Source organism: Camelus bactrianus, chromosome 18, assembly GCF_048773025.1.
Source record: "Camelus bactrianus isolate YW-2024 breed Bactrian camel chromosome 18, ASM4877302v1, whole genome shotgun sequence".
NCBI classification, from domain to species: Eukaryota; Metazoa; Chordata; class Mammalia; order Artiodactyla; family Camelidae; genus Camelus; species Camelus bactrianus.
Genome location: NC_133556.1, coordinates 25,134,312 through 25,147,530, shown reverse-complemented (window position 1 = coordinate 25,147,530; position 13,219 = coordinate 25,134,312). Strand labels below are relative to the sequence as shown.

At 42.2% G+C, this 13,219-nt stretch overlaps 1 protein-coding gene and 1 non-coding gene across 4 annotated transcripts in view; both read left to right on the top strand.

Moving 5' to 3' along the window:
- Window positions 1-12,846, top strand: part of SLC17A5 (solute carrier family 17 member 5) — a 51,773-nt gene extending 38,927 nt beyond the window's left edge. The window contains exons 10-12 of one of the 3 annotated variants that reach the window (XM_074346358.1): window positions 4,910-4,944; window positions 6,934-7,024; window positions 11,530-11,668. In XM_074346358.1, coding sequence (XP_074202459.1) covers window positions 4,910-4,944; window positions 6,934-7,016 — 118 coding nt within the window. In that variant the 3' untranslated portion in view covers window positions 7,017-7,024; window positions 11,530-11,668. Of the gene's footprint in view, window positions 1-424; window positions 736-4,909; window positions 4,945-6,933; window positions 7,025-11,529 lie in introns of those variants that run through there. The other 2 variants (XR_012500374.1, XM_010949769.3) reach the window with 2 other exon arrangements.
- Window positions 7,587-7,662, top strand: TRNAN-AUU (transfer RNA asparagine (anticodon AUU)). The gene is given in 2 exon segments: window positions 7,587-7,623; window positions 7,627-7,662. It is a non-coding gene; the product is annotated as a tRNA-Asn (tRNA).
- Window positions 12,847-13,219: the final 373 nt, after the last annotated feature.

The following is a 13,219-nucleotide window of genomic DNA, read 5'->3' as shown; positions in this document are numbered from 1 at the left end:
TGGAAGTGGACGCTAGAGAAGAAAAAAACAAATATCCCTGGTACCTACCTTATAAAATTGTTGTGAGGATTAAATAGAGCAAGCATACACACACTCACACACACACACACACACAGAACACTTAGGTCATAACGAAGCAAGTGCATTTGCACATAATGCAATAAACTTTATTATTATTTTCTGGAAAACTGTGAGTCAGGGACTGTGACGGGGTCACGAACCAATCCAAGTGAAATACTAAAGGGATGATCAGTGAGCTCTTAGAAGAGAAAGTACTGATCACTGAGGAGCCGCCATTGGGGCGCAAAGACCCTAAAGAGCAAAGCAGTCTCAATTTCTCAACATCATTTTCAGCCTCGTACACACAGTGTATTTGTTATGATCAGGATTTCAGCAAGGTCTCTCATGGTGTCCTTTTGGACAGGGTGGGGAAGGATGAATCTACAACTACCTGGATTTGTAGTTACTGAATCTCCGTGTCGGAGCATGCCGATTAACAGGTCTGGTCGTTAAACACGCTGTACCACACGCTGAATACACAGACATGAAAGAAGCCTGGTCCCTGCTGGCATCTGGGTAAGCATCTGCTGGCTCGGAGTGTGGGGACCTCTCGTCCTGAAGCGTGGACTGGGCAGCCTGCAGTCGAGACTCTGGAACTAGGCTTCCAGCCTCAGCTGGATGCTTGAACTCTACGCCTTAAAGACCCTGGTCCTCCCCCTGACAACTGTGAGTTTTGTAAGTCAAAACAGACATTTATCTAGATACGGTGTGAAGCTAAACAGTTTAGTAATATAAATGGGAATAGCAGGTAGTTGCAGAAGATAGGCAAATGGGTGGGGGTGGCCGTATAGCTCAGTGGTAGAGCATGTGCTTAGCATGCACGAGGTCCTGGGTTCAATCCCCAATACTTCCATTAAAAAAAAAAGAAATTAGGAGAATGCGGTCATGAACAGGTGATGTACCATGCCTACCTGCTCTCAGCTGACCGAGGCCCCACATTTATGGCTGTGAACAACATATGTTAACTTTTAAAAAATCACATAGCAGTAGAAATGTAAGGTCACCTCCTCAAAGTCAGAATTGTTTCTCTCCCTTGTATTTTGATTCAACCCTTCAGATGAGCTTTCAGTTTTTTTATTTTCCAACTAGAATGTCTTGGTTCAAAGCATACTGGTTGTTTCTAGGTCCCTGTGTCGTGGCTCACCATGGGGTTACATATCTCGTGACCATACTGTGCCCATGCCGTGGATAACAGTCTACTGGTTAGAACCAGAATACCGAGGACCACAGACCTTCAAGCAGTCACCACTAGGGCTTCTGATAAAAAATTAACCTTGGGAAAATCGCTCTTTCCTACAGGTTGAATTCAGTGATGACTGCATTTCCAGTAAGGCCGCATTATAGATGATAACATTCTAATATTAAGTACTGATTTGCTGTCAGGCCAACCGGGTAACATTGTATAGTTTTTCTTTCTTACTTATAGATTAAGATAGTAATCCCTACCTTTTGGGGTTCATTTTACTATTGAAGTGGGGTAATGTATAGAAAATACTTAGAATCCATGCCTGACGTAAAGTTTTTCAATAATATTCCTAATAATATATAAATATATGTCTACCTGGTATTTTCTAAGCCTTTTCTTCTGTAGATTAAATATTTTCTGTGGGTAGTTTTGTTGCCCAGATTCATGGGATTTGGATGGACTTTCCGCATCAGTCCCACAGAGTCCTAGGACTCCCACAGCACAGAATCCAGACTGAGTCTGTACAATGTCTTTCTTTTCCAGGACTCATCAATCTTTCATGGCCCTCTCTGGCCAAGCGTAATATAAATACTTGAATGAGCTTCTCAGTGCTGACATGTGGAATCTCACAGCATTCATCTGCACTTAATATCTATCCCTGAAAAGGCCTGGCAGCGTTGCAGTCCGTTCCTCCCACTGCCAAGGTGTTAATGGTTTAAAAAAAAAAAAGGACAGGTTCTGCCAAGCTCGGTTAATTTAAGATCCACTCCCTAGAGGGCATAAGCCAGAAGGATCTGGGCCACATGGTGTTGTTAATGTACCCTGTATTCACGAGTTTTCAACGTGAAAATTTGGGATGTTTATAGATAACAATTCAGTTCCATAGGTTTTTGGGTTTTTTTTTTAATTTTGGCACTGTTAGTCAGCTCAGGCTGCCATGCAAAATACCATGTGGCTGAGTAGCTTGAAAAACAGAAGCTGATTTTCTGACATTTCTGGAAGCTAGAAGTCCAAGGTTCAGGGTGGCAGCAGGGTCAGTTTCTGATGAGTGCTCGCGTCCTGGTTTGCAGACGGCCACCTCCTCCTTGTGTCCTCATGTGTCCTCTCCTCCACACGTGCTCACAGAGATAGAGCAAGTGAGCCATCTCTCTTCTTATGAGCCACTAATCCTGTTGGGTTGGGCCCTACCTTTGTGACCTCATTTAACCTAAATTGCCTCCTCAAAGCCCTCTGGATGCAGCCACACTGGGAGTATGGACTTGGGGAAGACACGGTTCAGTCCGGAGCCGGCACTTTCCCATGTCTGAAGTGGGGAGAGGAATTTCAGATCAGTCGTTTGCAACCAAGGTATCGAGTATCCCAAACCCTGATTGAAATAGCAGTATCCCACGGTAAGACTGTATGGGCTGGTAAACATCAAGCTTCTGTAATGTTGACTGCAATTTTATTTTATAATAACACTGATGATCTCATTAAAAAAATGAAAAACTCTAATTGGACTTTCTATATGCCTAGATGACTTTTACAAAAAATAATAAATGCCTCATAATATTAATAGTATAATATTAATTAGCCATATTAATTAATATAAATATATAATAAATGGTATATAATATAATCATATTAGTGTTAATGTGATACAATAAATGATATATACTATAATTAATCATAATATTAATAAAATAACTTAATAAATTAACTCAGCTAGCTAATTTTTAAAAAAAATTTTGGTAGGAAGGTAATTAAGCTTTTTTGTTTTTAAATGGTGGTACTGGGGACTGAACCCAGGACCTCATGCGTGCTAAGCACGTGCTCTACCACTATTGGCTACCTAATTTTTAACTTCATCACCACCTTTAAGTTTCCTTGATAAAAATATCAAACCTAAATCTCACGAGCCCCCTCGGATGGCAAGTAGATACACCAGTGTATAGGAAACGGAGGGGACATTCGGACTCTTTCACATGAGGCCTCAGGGACACAGTCTACAAAATCCCGAATATAGGACCATCTACGGGACAAAACTGCAGCTGCTTCAGCTGATGCCCACACGTTGATACAATGACTTAGAATAATTCAGCGACCCTAGTAAGTCACCCAAAAGGTTACACACTGTGTGATCCTTTGAGCCAGTGCCCGTCTCCGGGGGAACCAGCCCCAGCAGCCAGTGCAGCCAGAGCCCCCCAGGCCGCGCAAGGGGCCTGACAGCTGCGGGTCACTGGCCACTTCTCTGGTCAGTGTGGGTTGAAGGAGAATATATGTTTCACTGGCTCCTGGCAGTAAAAAGGGGGAATAAAACGTGAGTTTGCAGGGAGACCCCGGAGTCAGAATCAGTAAACTTGAGTTAGAGAACGATTACCTCTTAAAACACGAAATGCTGGCTTTGAGGACGATACAAATGCTGGGAAGACAGAGCTCAATGTGGGCGAACTGGGCGGAGGAAGGCGGCGCCAGGCGGGTGATTTGGTTGGAAGGAGTGTGGATTTGGGGCCGTGGGGATAGTCCCAAGTGAAGGTGAGCAGCAGCTGTCTGGGTCCAAGGCAGCGTGTCGTGCAGCAGCGAGGAGCAAGGCTGGGCGGGGGCCAGGGCCAGGGCCAGGGCCCGTCTCGGCAGAGGTCTGCAGTCTTCCTGGGGCCAGCATGAGACCACCCTGGAAATGTCTGAGGACGGGCTGGGGGGTGCCCGACAAAATCGTGAGAATTCAAATCACAGTTCATACAGTCTGCAAGGCAGCACCACCGTGTGTAAAATGTCCTTTAAAATGTTTATACCAGTACATTCCGTGTCTTATTGAGTGCTAATGACATGGTTGTGTTCGCCTTGTCAAAATTCATCAAGCTATACACTTAGGATTGGTGTGCATTTCCATATATAGGCTACACTCAGTAAACCTTTTTGGTGGGGTTTGGGGAAGCTTAGCTGGGACCACCAGACATGTTCCGTGTATACATCCATGAACCCATGAATGACAGGGGAAATAATAAACTATCACTGACTTACCCAAGGCCACACAGGTGGTTGAGGGTGAAGCTAGGTCAGTAACCTTTACGTCTCCTGATTATCAGTCCAATATGACTTCTTTTTTTAAAAAAATTTTTAATCGAAGTTTAGTTAACTTACAGTGTTAGTTTTTGGTGTACAGCAGAGTAAGATTCAGTTATACATACATATATATTTATATTCTTTTTAGATTCTTTTCCATTATAGGTTATTCTAATAACTATACAATAGGTCTTTGTTGTTTATCTATTTTATATATAGTAGTATGTATTTGTTAATCCCAAATTCTTAATTTATCTCTCCCCTCTCTCCCCTTTGATAAGTTCGTTTTCTATGCGAGTCTGTTCTGTAAATAAGTTCATTTGTGTCATTTTTTAAGATTCCACATATAAGTGATATCATATGATATTTGACTTTCTCTGTCTGACTTAACTTCACTCAATATGATAATCTCTAGGTCCATCCATGTTGCTGCAAATGGCATTATTTTACTCTTTTTATGGCTGAGTAGTATTCCATTGTATAAATATACCACATCTTCTTTATCCAGTCATCTGTTGATGGACATTTAGGTTGCTTCCATGTCTTGGCTATTGTAAATAATGCTCCTATGAACACTGGGGTGCATGTATCTTTTTGAATTAGAGTTTTTGTCTTTTCCAGATATCTGCCCAGGAGTGGTGTTACTGAACCATATGGTAACTCTACTTTTAGTTTTTTAAGGAACCTCCATACTATTTTCTACAGTGGCTGCACCAATTTACATTCTTACCAACAGTGTAGGAAGGTTCCCTTTTCTCCACAGCCTCTCCAGCATTTATCGTTTGTGGACTTTTGAATGATGGCCATTCTGACTGGCATGAGGTGATACCTCATTGTAGTTTTGATTTGCATTTCTCTGATAATTAGCGATATTAAGCATTTTTTCATGTGCCTATTGGCCATTTGTATGTCTTCTTTGGGGAAATGTCTGTTTAGGTCTTCTGCCCATTTTTCAATTGGGCTGTTTGGTTTTTGATATTGAGCTGTAAAATCTATGTGTATGTTTTGGAAATTAGTCCCTTGTCAGTCACATCATTTGCAAGTACTTTTTCCCATTCCGTAGGTTGTCTTTTTGTCTTGTTGTGGTATCCTTAGCTGTGCAAAAGCTTTTAAGTTTAATTAGGTAATATTTGTTCATTTTTGCTTTTATTTCCATTACTCTAGGAGACAGATCCAAAAAAATATTGCTACGATTTATGTTAAAGAGTGTCCTGCCTATATTTTCTTCTAGGAGTTTTAGAGTATCAGTCTTACGTTTAGATCTTTAATCCATTTTGAGTTTTTTGTTGTTGTTGTTGTTGGGGGTGGGTAATTAAGTTTCTTTCTTTATTATTTATTTACTTTATGGAGGTACTGAGATTGAACCCAGGACCTCGTGCATGCTAAGCACGTGCTCTACCACTGAGCTGTACCTCCCCCCAAGTTTATTTTTGTATATGGTGTTAAAGAATGTTCTAATTCCATCTTTTTACATGTGGCTGTCCGGTTTTCCTCCAACCACTTACTGACGAGACTGTCTTTTCTCTGTCATTATAGTCTTGCCTCCTTTGTCCAGTATGATTTCTTTATAGAAAATGATGGGCATTTCATTCTTTTTAGGGTAGTATCTAAGATCTTGGCTATGGTAGCCTTCCTTCCTCAGTCCACACTGGAGGAATCAACAGATAATTTGCATTTCCCAAAACAGGCAGTTCATTCTTTAAAGGCTTGCATCTACACATAAATAAGAATATCCCATATATATGACTGAAACATTAGGCTCTACACCAGAAATTGACACAACTACATAGTCAGTTGTAAACTGACTATACTTCAATAAAAAAGAATGCAAAAAAAAAAAATCTACTCCCCCAAGATTTACCCTTAAAATGTCAGAACTTTTTTCTGAGCTTATTAAAAATGGGTTTTTGTCACACACACACACTATAAACCCAACCTATTTCTGGGACAGTGTGCAAGGATTTCGGTACAAAAAGATATGTAATAAGTTGAATGAGTAAGTTGTGAGATTGTGTTATCAGTATGATCTCATTTCTATAATATATTATTATCACAAATATACACAGGAAAAAAAGTAGGATACTTAACCAAAATGTCACTGTTGAGCATCTGTGTAGAGGAGTTGTAAGTAATTTTATTTTCTTTGTAATTAAAAAAAATTAACAGTGACATAAATTTTGTAATCAAGAAATAAGTTCTTTTTTTAACTTAAAAAAAGTTTAAGACACATCAGGCTTCCTATCTCGATACAGTCATGCATGAGAATCGTATCTCACTGTAAAAGGGGTCACCTCCAGGGCGGTGCTCCTCTCTATGGTGTTAGAGCTATTGAAGAGACATTTCTTTTTGGGGGGAGGGCGGTAACTAGGTTTATCTATTTATTTACAGAGGAGGTACTGGGGATTGAACCCACGACCTCGTGCATGTTAAGCACACGCTGTACCATTTGAGCTATGCCCTCCCTTGATGGCAGAACCACTGAAATGCGGGTTTTTCAGCAGCTAAATGTTTAGTCCCATTTCAGTGAAATACTTCATTTAGACATAAAATCTCACAGGAATCCAGCCTGGCAGCAGCGTAGCTGTCTACTGACAGAGCTATTTGAATGTGTGACAGTAACAAGCGTCTGTGAAATGTATCTGCAGGTACGCTGGTGTCCTCCTGGGCATCACAAACACATTTGCCACCGTCCCTGGGATGGTCGGGCCCATCATCGCCAGAAGTCTGACCCCTGAGGTAAGTGGACGGTTTGCCTATTAACTGAAAAACCAGTTCCTTTGAGGCTGCTCAGCTGTGTCAAAGTTGAGGGTAAAATTTTTCCATTAAGAGTAAAATTCTGAATGTTTATTCTTATGCAATTCTTTATAGCACCAAAAATCTCCATACCTTACAGGGTAGGAAAGTATATTTTCAAGGAACATTCTATGGATTTTATTTTGTCTTTTATTTGTCTGTTTGTTGTGTTTTTTTAGGGGAGAAGTAATTAGGTTTATTTTATTTATTTCTTAGTGGAAGTACTGGGGATGGAACCGAGGACCTCATGCATGCTAAGCAGGCAGTCTGCCACTGAGCTATGCCTTCCCACCCCTTTGGATTGTAGACAGAACAACAAGACCTTGTAGCTGAAACCACACAAGTTCTTAAACGTTGTAATATTGTACCAAATAAATAACTTGTATCTTTGGTTTGAATGAATACCAATTGGGAATATAAGTTGGTGATATAGAATTATTCAAGAAGCAGTTCCAGGAAGGTACCAGGAAATCATGTGTGAGTGAATAGGACCAGTCAGTGGTGGGGAGGGTATAGCTCAGTGGTAGAGCGCTTGCTTATTAGCATGCATGAGGTCCTGGGTTCAATCCCCAGCACCTCCATTTAAATGAATGAATGAATAAATAACTCTGCCTCCCCACCAAAAATACAAAACAAACAAACAACGACAACAAAAATAGGACCAGTTGGAGTAATGGAGAATGTTTCCAGGAGAAGACTTGGGGAGACATTTGGGTGTCTTCATGTAGTTGAAAGATGATGACTTTTTCTCAGCAGCTCCACAAAGACAGATGCAGAGAAGTTTCAAGGAGACAGCCAGCGAGTTTTCTGCTTAGAGCTGTCAGTGTGTGGAATGGGCTGCCTGACGAGTTAGTGAGCCCTGAAATAGTCCAACATGCATTCAACTGGTATTTCTCCAGTGCTTATCAACCTGACAGGTTCTGAGGATTCGGGGGTGAAATGACAGGGTCCTACCTTTGAGAAACTCGCCGTTTAGAGATTACAGGTAGTAAAAAGTGTAGTGTGACAAAAAGCTGCAGGAAAAAAGTGTGCAGTGTGCTGTGGGCACAGAGGAGGGAACAGCCGGTTTGCGTGGCAGGGGCCGGGAGGACTGAGCTGGGGATGCGGGAAGGGCCAGTGCTGGGAAGAGGCCCCAGAGACGCGGGACCCGGGGCTGGTCGCCTGACCTTGGGAGGCAGCTGGGGCCAGGTCTCCAAGCAGAGACTGAGTTATTATGTAAGAAATCGAGTTCTAGGAGGGAGGGTATGTATAGCTCTGTGGTAGAGCTCATGCCTAGCACGCACAAGGTCCTGGGTTCAATCCCCAGTGCCTCCATTAAAATAAGTAAATAAATTAACAAACTTAATTACCCCACACACACAAAAAAAATAGCAAGAAAAAGAAATGAAGTTCAGTGGCCTCAAAGGCCCTTCGCAGCGCCAGCTTTCTCCTGTGTAAGAAGATCTGAAAGACTGGTGAAATGCATTGTCAAACTTCCAAAAGAGACTTGATTTTCTCTCTGTTTTGTTTGTTCTGTGATGAAACTAGCACTGTCTAATCCTCAGCACGGCAGGGCAGGCTTATGAACTTCCTTGTTACCAAATACACTGACTTCCGAGGGGCGTGAGCTCGCTGCTGGTGGCGCCCCCCATGCCTGATTCCTCGCTCAGCTGAATCAGGACCCCCGCGTTAGGACTTGCTCTCGCCTCATGCAAGGGGGCAGGGAAAGCTTTCTTCTAAAACCCTGCGGCCCGGTGCGGTCACGTCACGAATGTTAGCCTTGTCCTCGTGGAGCTTTGTGACCCGAAGCCAAGTCAGCATGCTGTCATGGGGGACTGCACTTCTGGGAAGGGGCGGACTCCTGAACTGAAGCCCTGAACGTTTGTCCAGTGCGAGCAATTGGATTCCAGATACGTTATTAAAAAGGCCATTACTGGAGGGGGTGGGGTACAGCTCAGTGGTGGAGCGTGTGCTTAGCATGCACACGGTCCTAGGTTCAATCCCCAGTGCCTCCATTAAAAACAAAAAAATTCAAGAAAAAGGGGAAAATACAAAGTTTTAAGGTTTTAAATTTATTTTATTTTTATTATTTTTTAGGGGAGGGTAGTTAGGTTTACTTATTTTATTTATTTTTAGAGGAGGAACTGGGGACTGAACCCAGGACCTTGTGTGTGCTAAGCATATGCTCTGCCACTTGAGTTATACTCTCCCCACTAAAGTTTTAAAAAATAATAATAATTAAAAGGCCGCTTGTTTTTTAAAGCAAAAACACGCTTGCCTTTACAATTGTTAACTATTGACAAAGTTCACTGCACGGCCTCAGAAACTTTGTGGAATGAGAGAGTGAAATAAAAAGCAAAGTGTGTCTGAGGTTCAACTCTGTTACCAACAAAACAGCGTTCTCTAAAAACTGGTGGAATTTCTGTTAAAATGCAAACCAGGAGCTCTGTGCCATCTCTGGTACAACTGATTGATTTTAAGTCACCCGTTGCCTCCAAATAACACCGAGGTCTTATTCGCCCTGTGCCTCACACAGGGCAGCCTTGTTTGAGATCCTGTCTGTCTGGTGCATGATGTAATTCCCCACGGATTCCTCCTGCCGGATGGGGACACATTGTTGACGTATCTAAATGCCCCTAAAGTTTAAGATGGATTTCTAAGATTTTTTTTTTTTCACCAAAATACCTTCATCTCAGCTAAGTATAATTAACCACAGAGTGCGCCTTTCTCATCCACGTTTTTCCTTTTTCCTAAATAAATGACCGCACGCCAGCTTCCAGGTGCCTATCTTTTTTTTCTTCCTTATTACCAGTTCTACTGCTGGGTTTTTTTCCTTTTGTTAAGCGCTGCAAGTCTAGCACTCTGATTATGCTGAAACAGTAAAAAAAAATTTTTTTAATTAAAAAAAAAATGTGGGTGGGAAGGGTATATAGCTCAGGTGGTAGAGGGCCTGCTTAGCATAAACAGGGTCCTGGGTTCAATCCCCAGTACCTGCATTCAGTCAATCAATCAATCAACCAACCTAATTACCTCCCAAAAAGAAAAAAAAAATTTTTTTTAATTTTTTTAAGGTTGTTAATGTTAGTCACGTGACCCAGAGCTTTCGATACTGCCTGATAACTTTTATGCCAGTGGATCGCACGCCGTGTCTGGTGGGTCTCCTGCTGCCAGTCCCAGCCGCACCTGTGCTGTGTGCCATTCAGGAGCCCTGCCGGTCTTTCTGGCCAGGCCCCAGGCTTGAACTTCAGAGTCCTTCTTAACTCATCCTTCCTTGATCTGCCCCTGACCCCTCCCACTCCAAGAACCTGGGGGATGATATACGGGCACAATACTAATACTTTCCTGGTAACACAGTTCAAGGACATGCCAGTGCTTTATTTTTAGTAAACTTTTATTGAAGTATAACATGCATTTAAAAAAATGTTTTTCTTTCCTTTTTTTTAATGTTTACTAAGCAACTGTTTAATTTTTTGAGGGAGTGTAGGTAATTAGGTTTAGTTATTTTTTTAGTTTTCAGTGGAGGTACTGAGGATTGAATTCAGGATCTCCTGCATGCTAAGCACAGACTCTACCACTGAGCTATACACCTGCCACCCAGACATGCATTTTTTTTTCTTTTTTTAAATTGAAATATATTCAGTTTATAATGTTGCATCAATTCCTGGTGTACAGCATAGTGTTTCATTCATGCATATTCATACATGTATTTGTTTCCATATTCCTTTTCAGTATAGGTTATTACAAGATATTGAATATAGTTCACCATGCTATACAGTAGGACCTTGTTGCTTATCTATTTTATATATAGTAGTTAGTATCTGCAAATCCTGAGCTCCCAATTTATCCCTTCCACCCTGTTTCCTCCTGGATAACCATAAATTTGTTCTCTGTGTCCATGAGTCTGTCTCTGTTTTGTAAATAAATTCATTTGTGTCTTTATTTTTCTAGATTCCACCAATCACACATTTTTTAAATGCACAAATTCTGAGTACATAGTGGGCAAATTTTCACTAAGTTAATACATCCATGTAACCAGCTCCTAGTTGAAAAACAATGTTATGTCCCTTGTAAAGCCCCCAGGTGCCCCTTCCTTTCTCACTCACCCTCAACCAGGAACAACCACTGCCCTGATCTCTAACACTGTAGATTAGTTTTGTCTGAAAAGGGCTTTATATCAACTGTCTGGTGTGTTCTCATTCGTGTCTGGCTTCTTTGGCTTCACATGTTGTCTGTGAGCTCTGTCTGTGTTGGCGTAGCTCCTTCTTAACTGCTGTGTAGTATTCCACTGAACAGATATGCCGCAGTCTCATGGCTGCGGGACATTCGGGTTGTTTTCAGCATGAGGCCTTTATGAAGAATGCTGCCCTTGTGTAACAGTCTTGTGACACCACCTTTCTTATAAAGCAGATTACAAGCTAAATCGTTTTTCATTGGCGTTTTTTTTTTTTTTTTTCCTTGCTTCTCTGCAGAACACTATCAGAGAATGGCAAACAGTTTTCTGCATCGCTGCTGCTATTAATGTATTTGGTGCCATTTTCTTCACACTGTTTGCCAAAGGTGAAGTACAGACCTGGGCTGTCAGTGATCACCGTGGACACAAAACCGAAGGAACCAATAAATAATCCTGTCTCCTTTCATGTATTTTTGTTCATCATGTAACCTAAAAGTGCCTTTGATATTTTAATGTGTAAGCAATCTATATACAAAGAAAAAATTGTACTGTATTAAATTTTTAAGGCTGTAATCATGAAATGTCACTAGTTGTCAGATTAGTAAAATTAGCAATTTTTAATTATTAATAACATGTTGGCTGGAACTTGCACTTTAGGGTCACATACCTGGCTGCGGGTCAGGCCACCTGAAGTCAGGCAGTCCTGTTTATTTTTAAGGACTATACTTAAAGGGATGAGCTGAAATGGACCCTCTATTCCTTTGCTTAATGAAACTAGATAATAATTCTCAGGTCTTGGCAAACACCCACTTTTGTTCACATTCCTCACAAAAATTACTGGTCGTCAGCGACCCCTGTCATTTGAGCATCTCCACAGAGCTGCCAGCCACGGGTTCGCTCGGCCCGGCGACTGCGCAGAGAGCGGCACGCCCTCCGGGGCCGCAGGGCCGCGTCCAGGGCCGGGGCTGACGCCACGGCTTTGGATGGTGTTCTCCCCCGGGGGCTGTCAGGGTGGACGAGGCCCCGGGCCGGCCGGGAGCAGCTCGGTCCACAGCCACAGCCTCCGCGCGCCCTCACGCTTCCCCTTCCCAGCACACTGGTTGTCGCCTGGCGTGTAACCTGTAGAGACAGGGTGATACCCAGTTAGCCAGAAATAACGTCGCCCTTGATCAGACTGGCTGTCACGTAGATCAGAGGCTACGTTCTCAAGTCCTGTGTTCTACGAGCTACACCAGAATAAGTTTAAAAAAAAAAACAAAACACAGTTTCTTCTGTCTTACATGTAAGTGTCTGATTGTTGTTCAGGATTAAAGTGATGTTGACTTCCACGTCGCCTGTAACCAGTGGTGTAATCATCTTTTTGTCCGGTTTTTTTTCCTGGACCGTCCGTATTCCAGTGGTTTTGAGCACACTTTTGTGGGCATTTATGTGATTTAGAACTTGATTTATGTTTCATTGTTTGTTCAACACTACCTGTAACAGGTTAACTAAAGCTATTTAATGTAACATGATGTGTATACATTTCTATAAATTTATTTTTAAATCTGTAAATAGCTTTACGTTGCTATGGTGATATTTCTTTTATAAATCATCACAATAAACCTTTTTGGATCGATTTTTGGATCTGACATTTCTGTGATGTCTTCTCGTGTCCAGGGTGGCTGTTTCACACCATTCCTGCCATCCTCCCCAAACCGCCAACCTACGCGCGCCTCCGCCACTCCCGGCTGGGAGACGTGGGCCGTGTGAGTGATGCGGCATCAGAAACCTCTCCCGCTTCCTGCTAACAGCACACACCTGCATCTCCGGTTATCCTCTCTCCACCTCCTCTGCACCCCGCTTCAGAAAGTCCTCTTCAGTTTGCTTCCCGAAGCGCTTTCTCTCTTCCTGTTATCTCTCTTAAGTCGCAAATACGCACGAGCCTTCTATAGCCTTTCATGAACAAAAATACACAATTCTTCGGGGGGCATAAAAACGCGCATGTATAC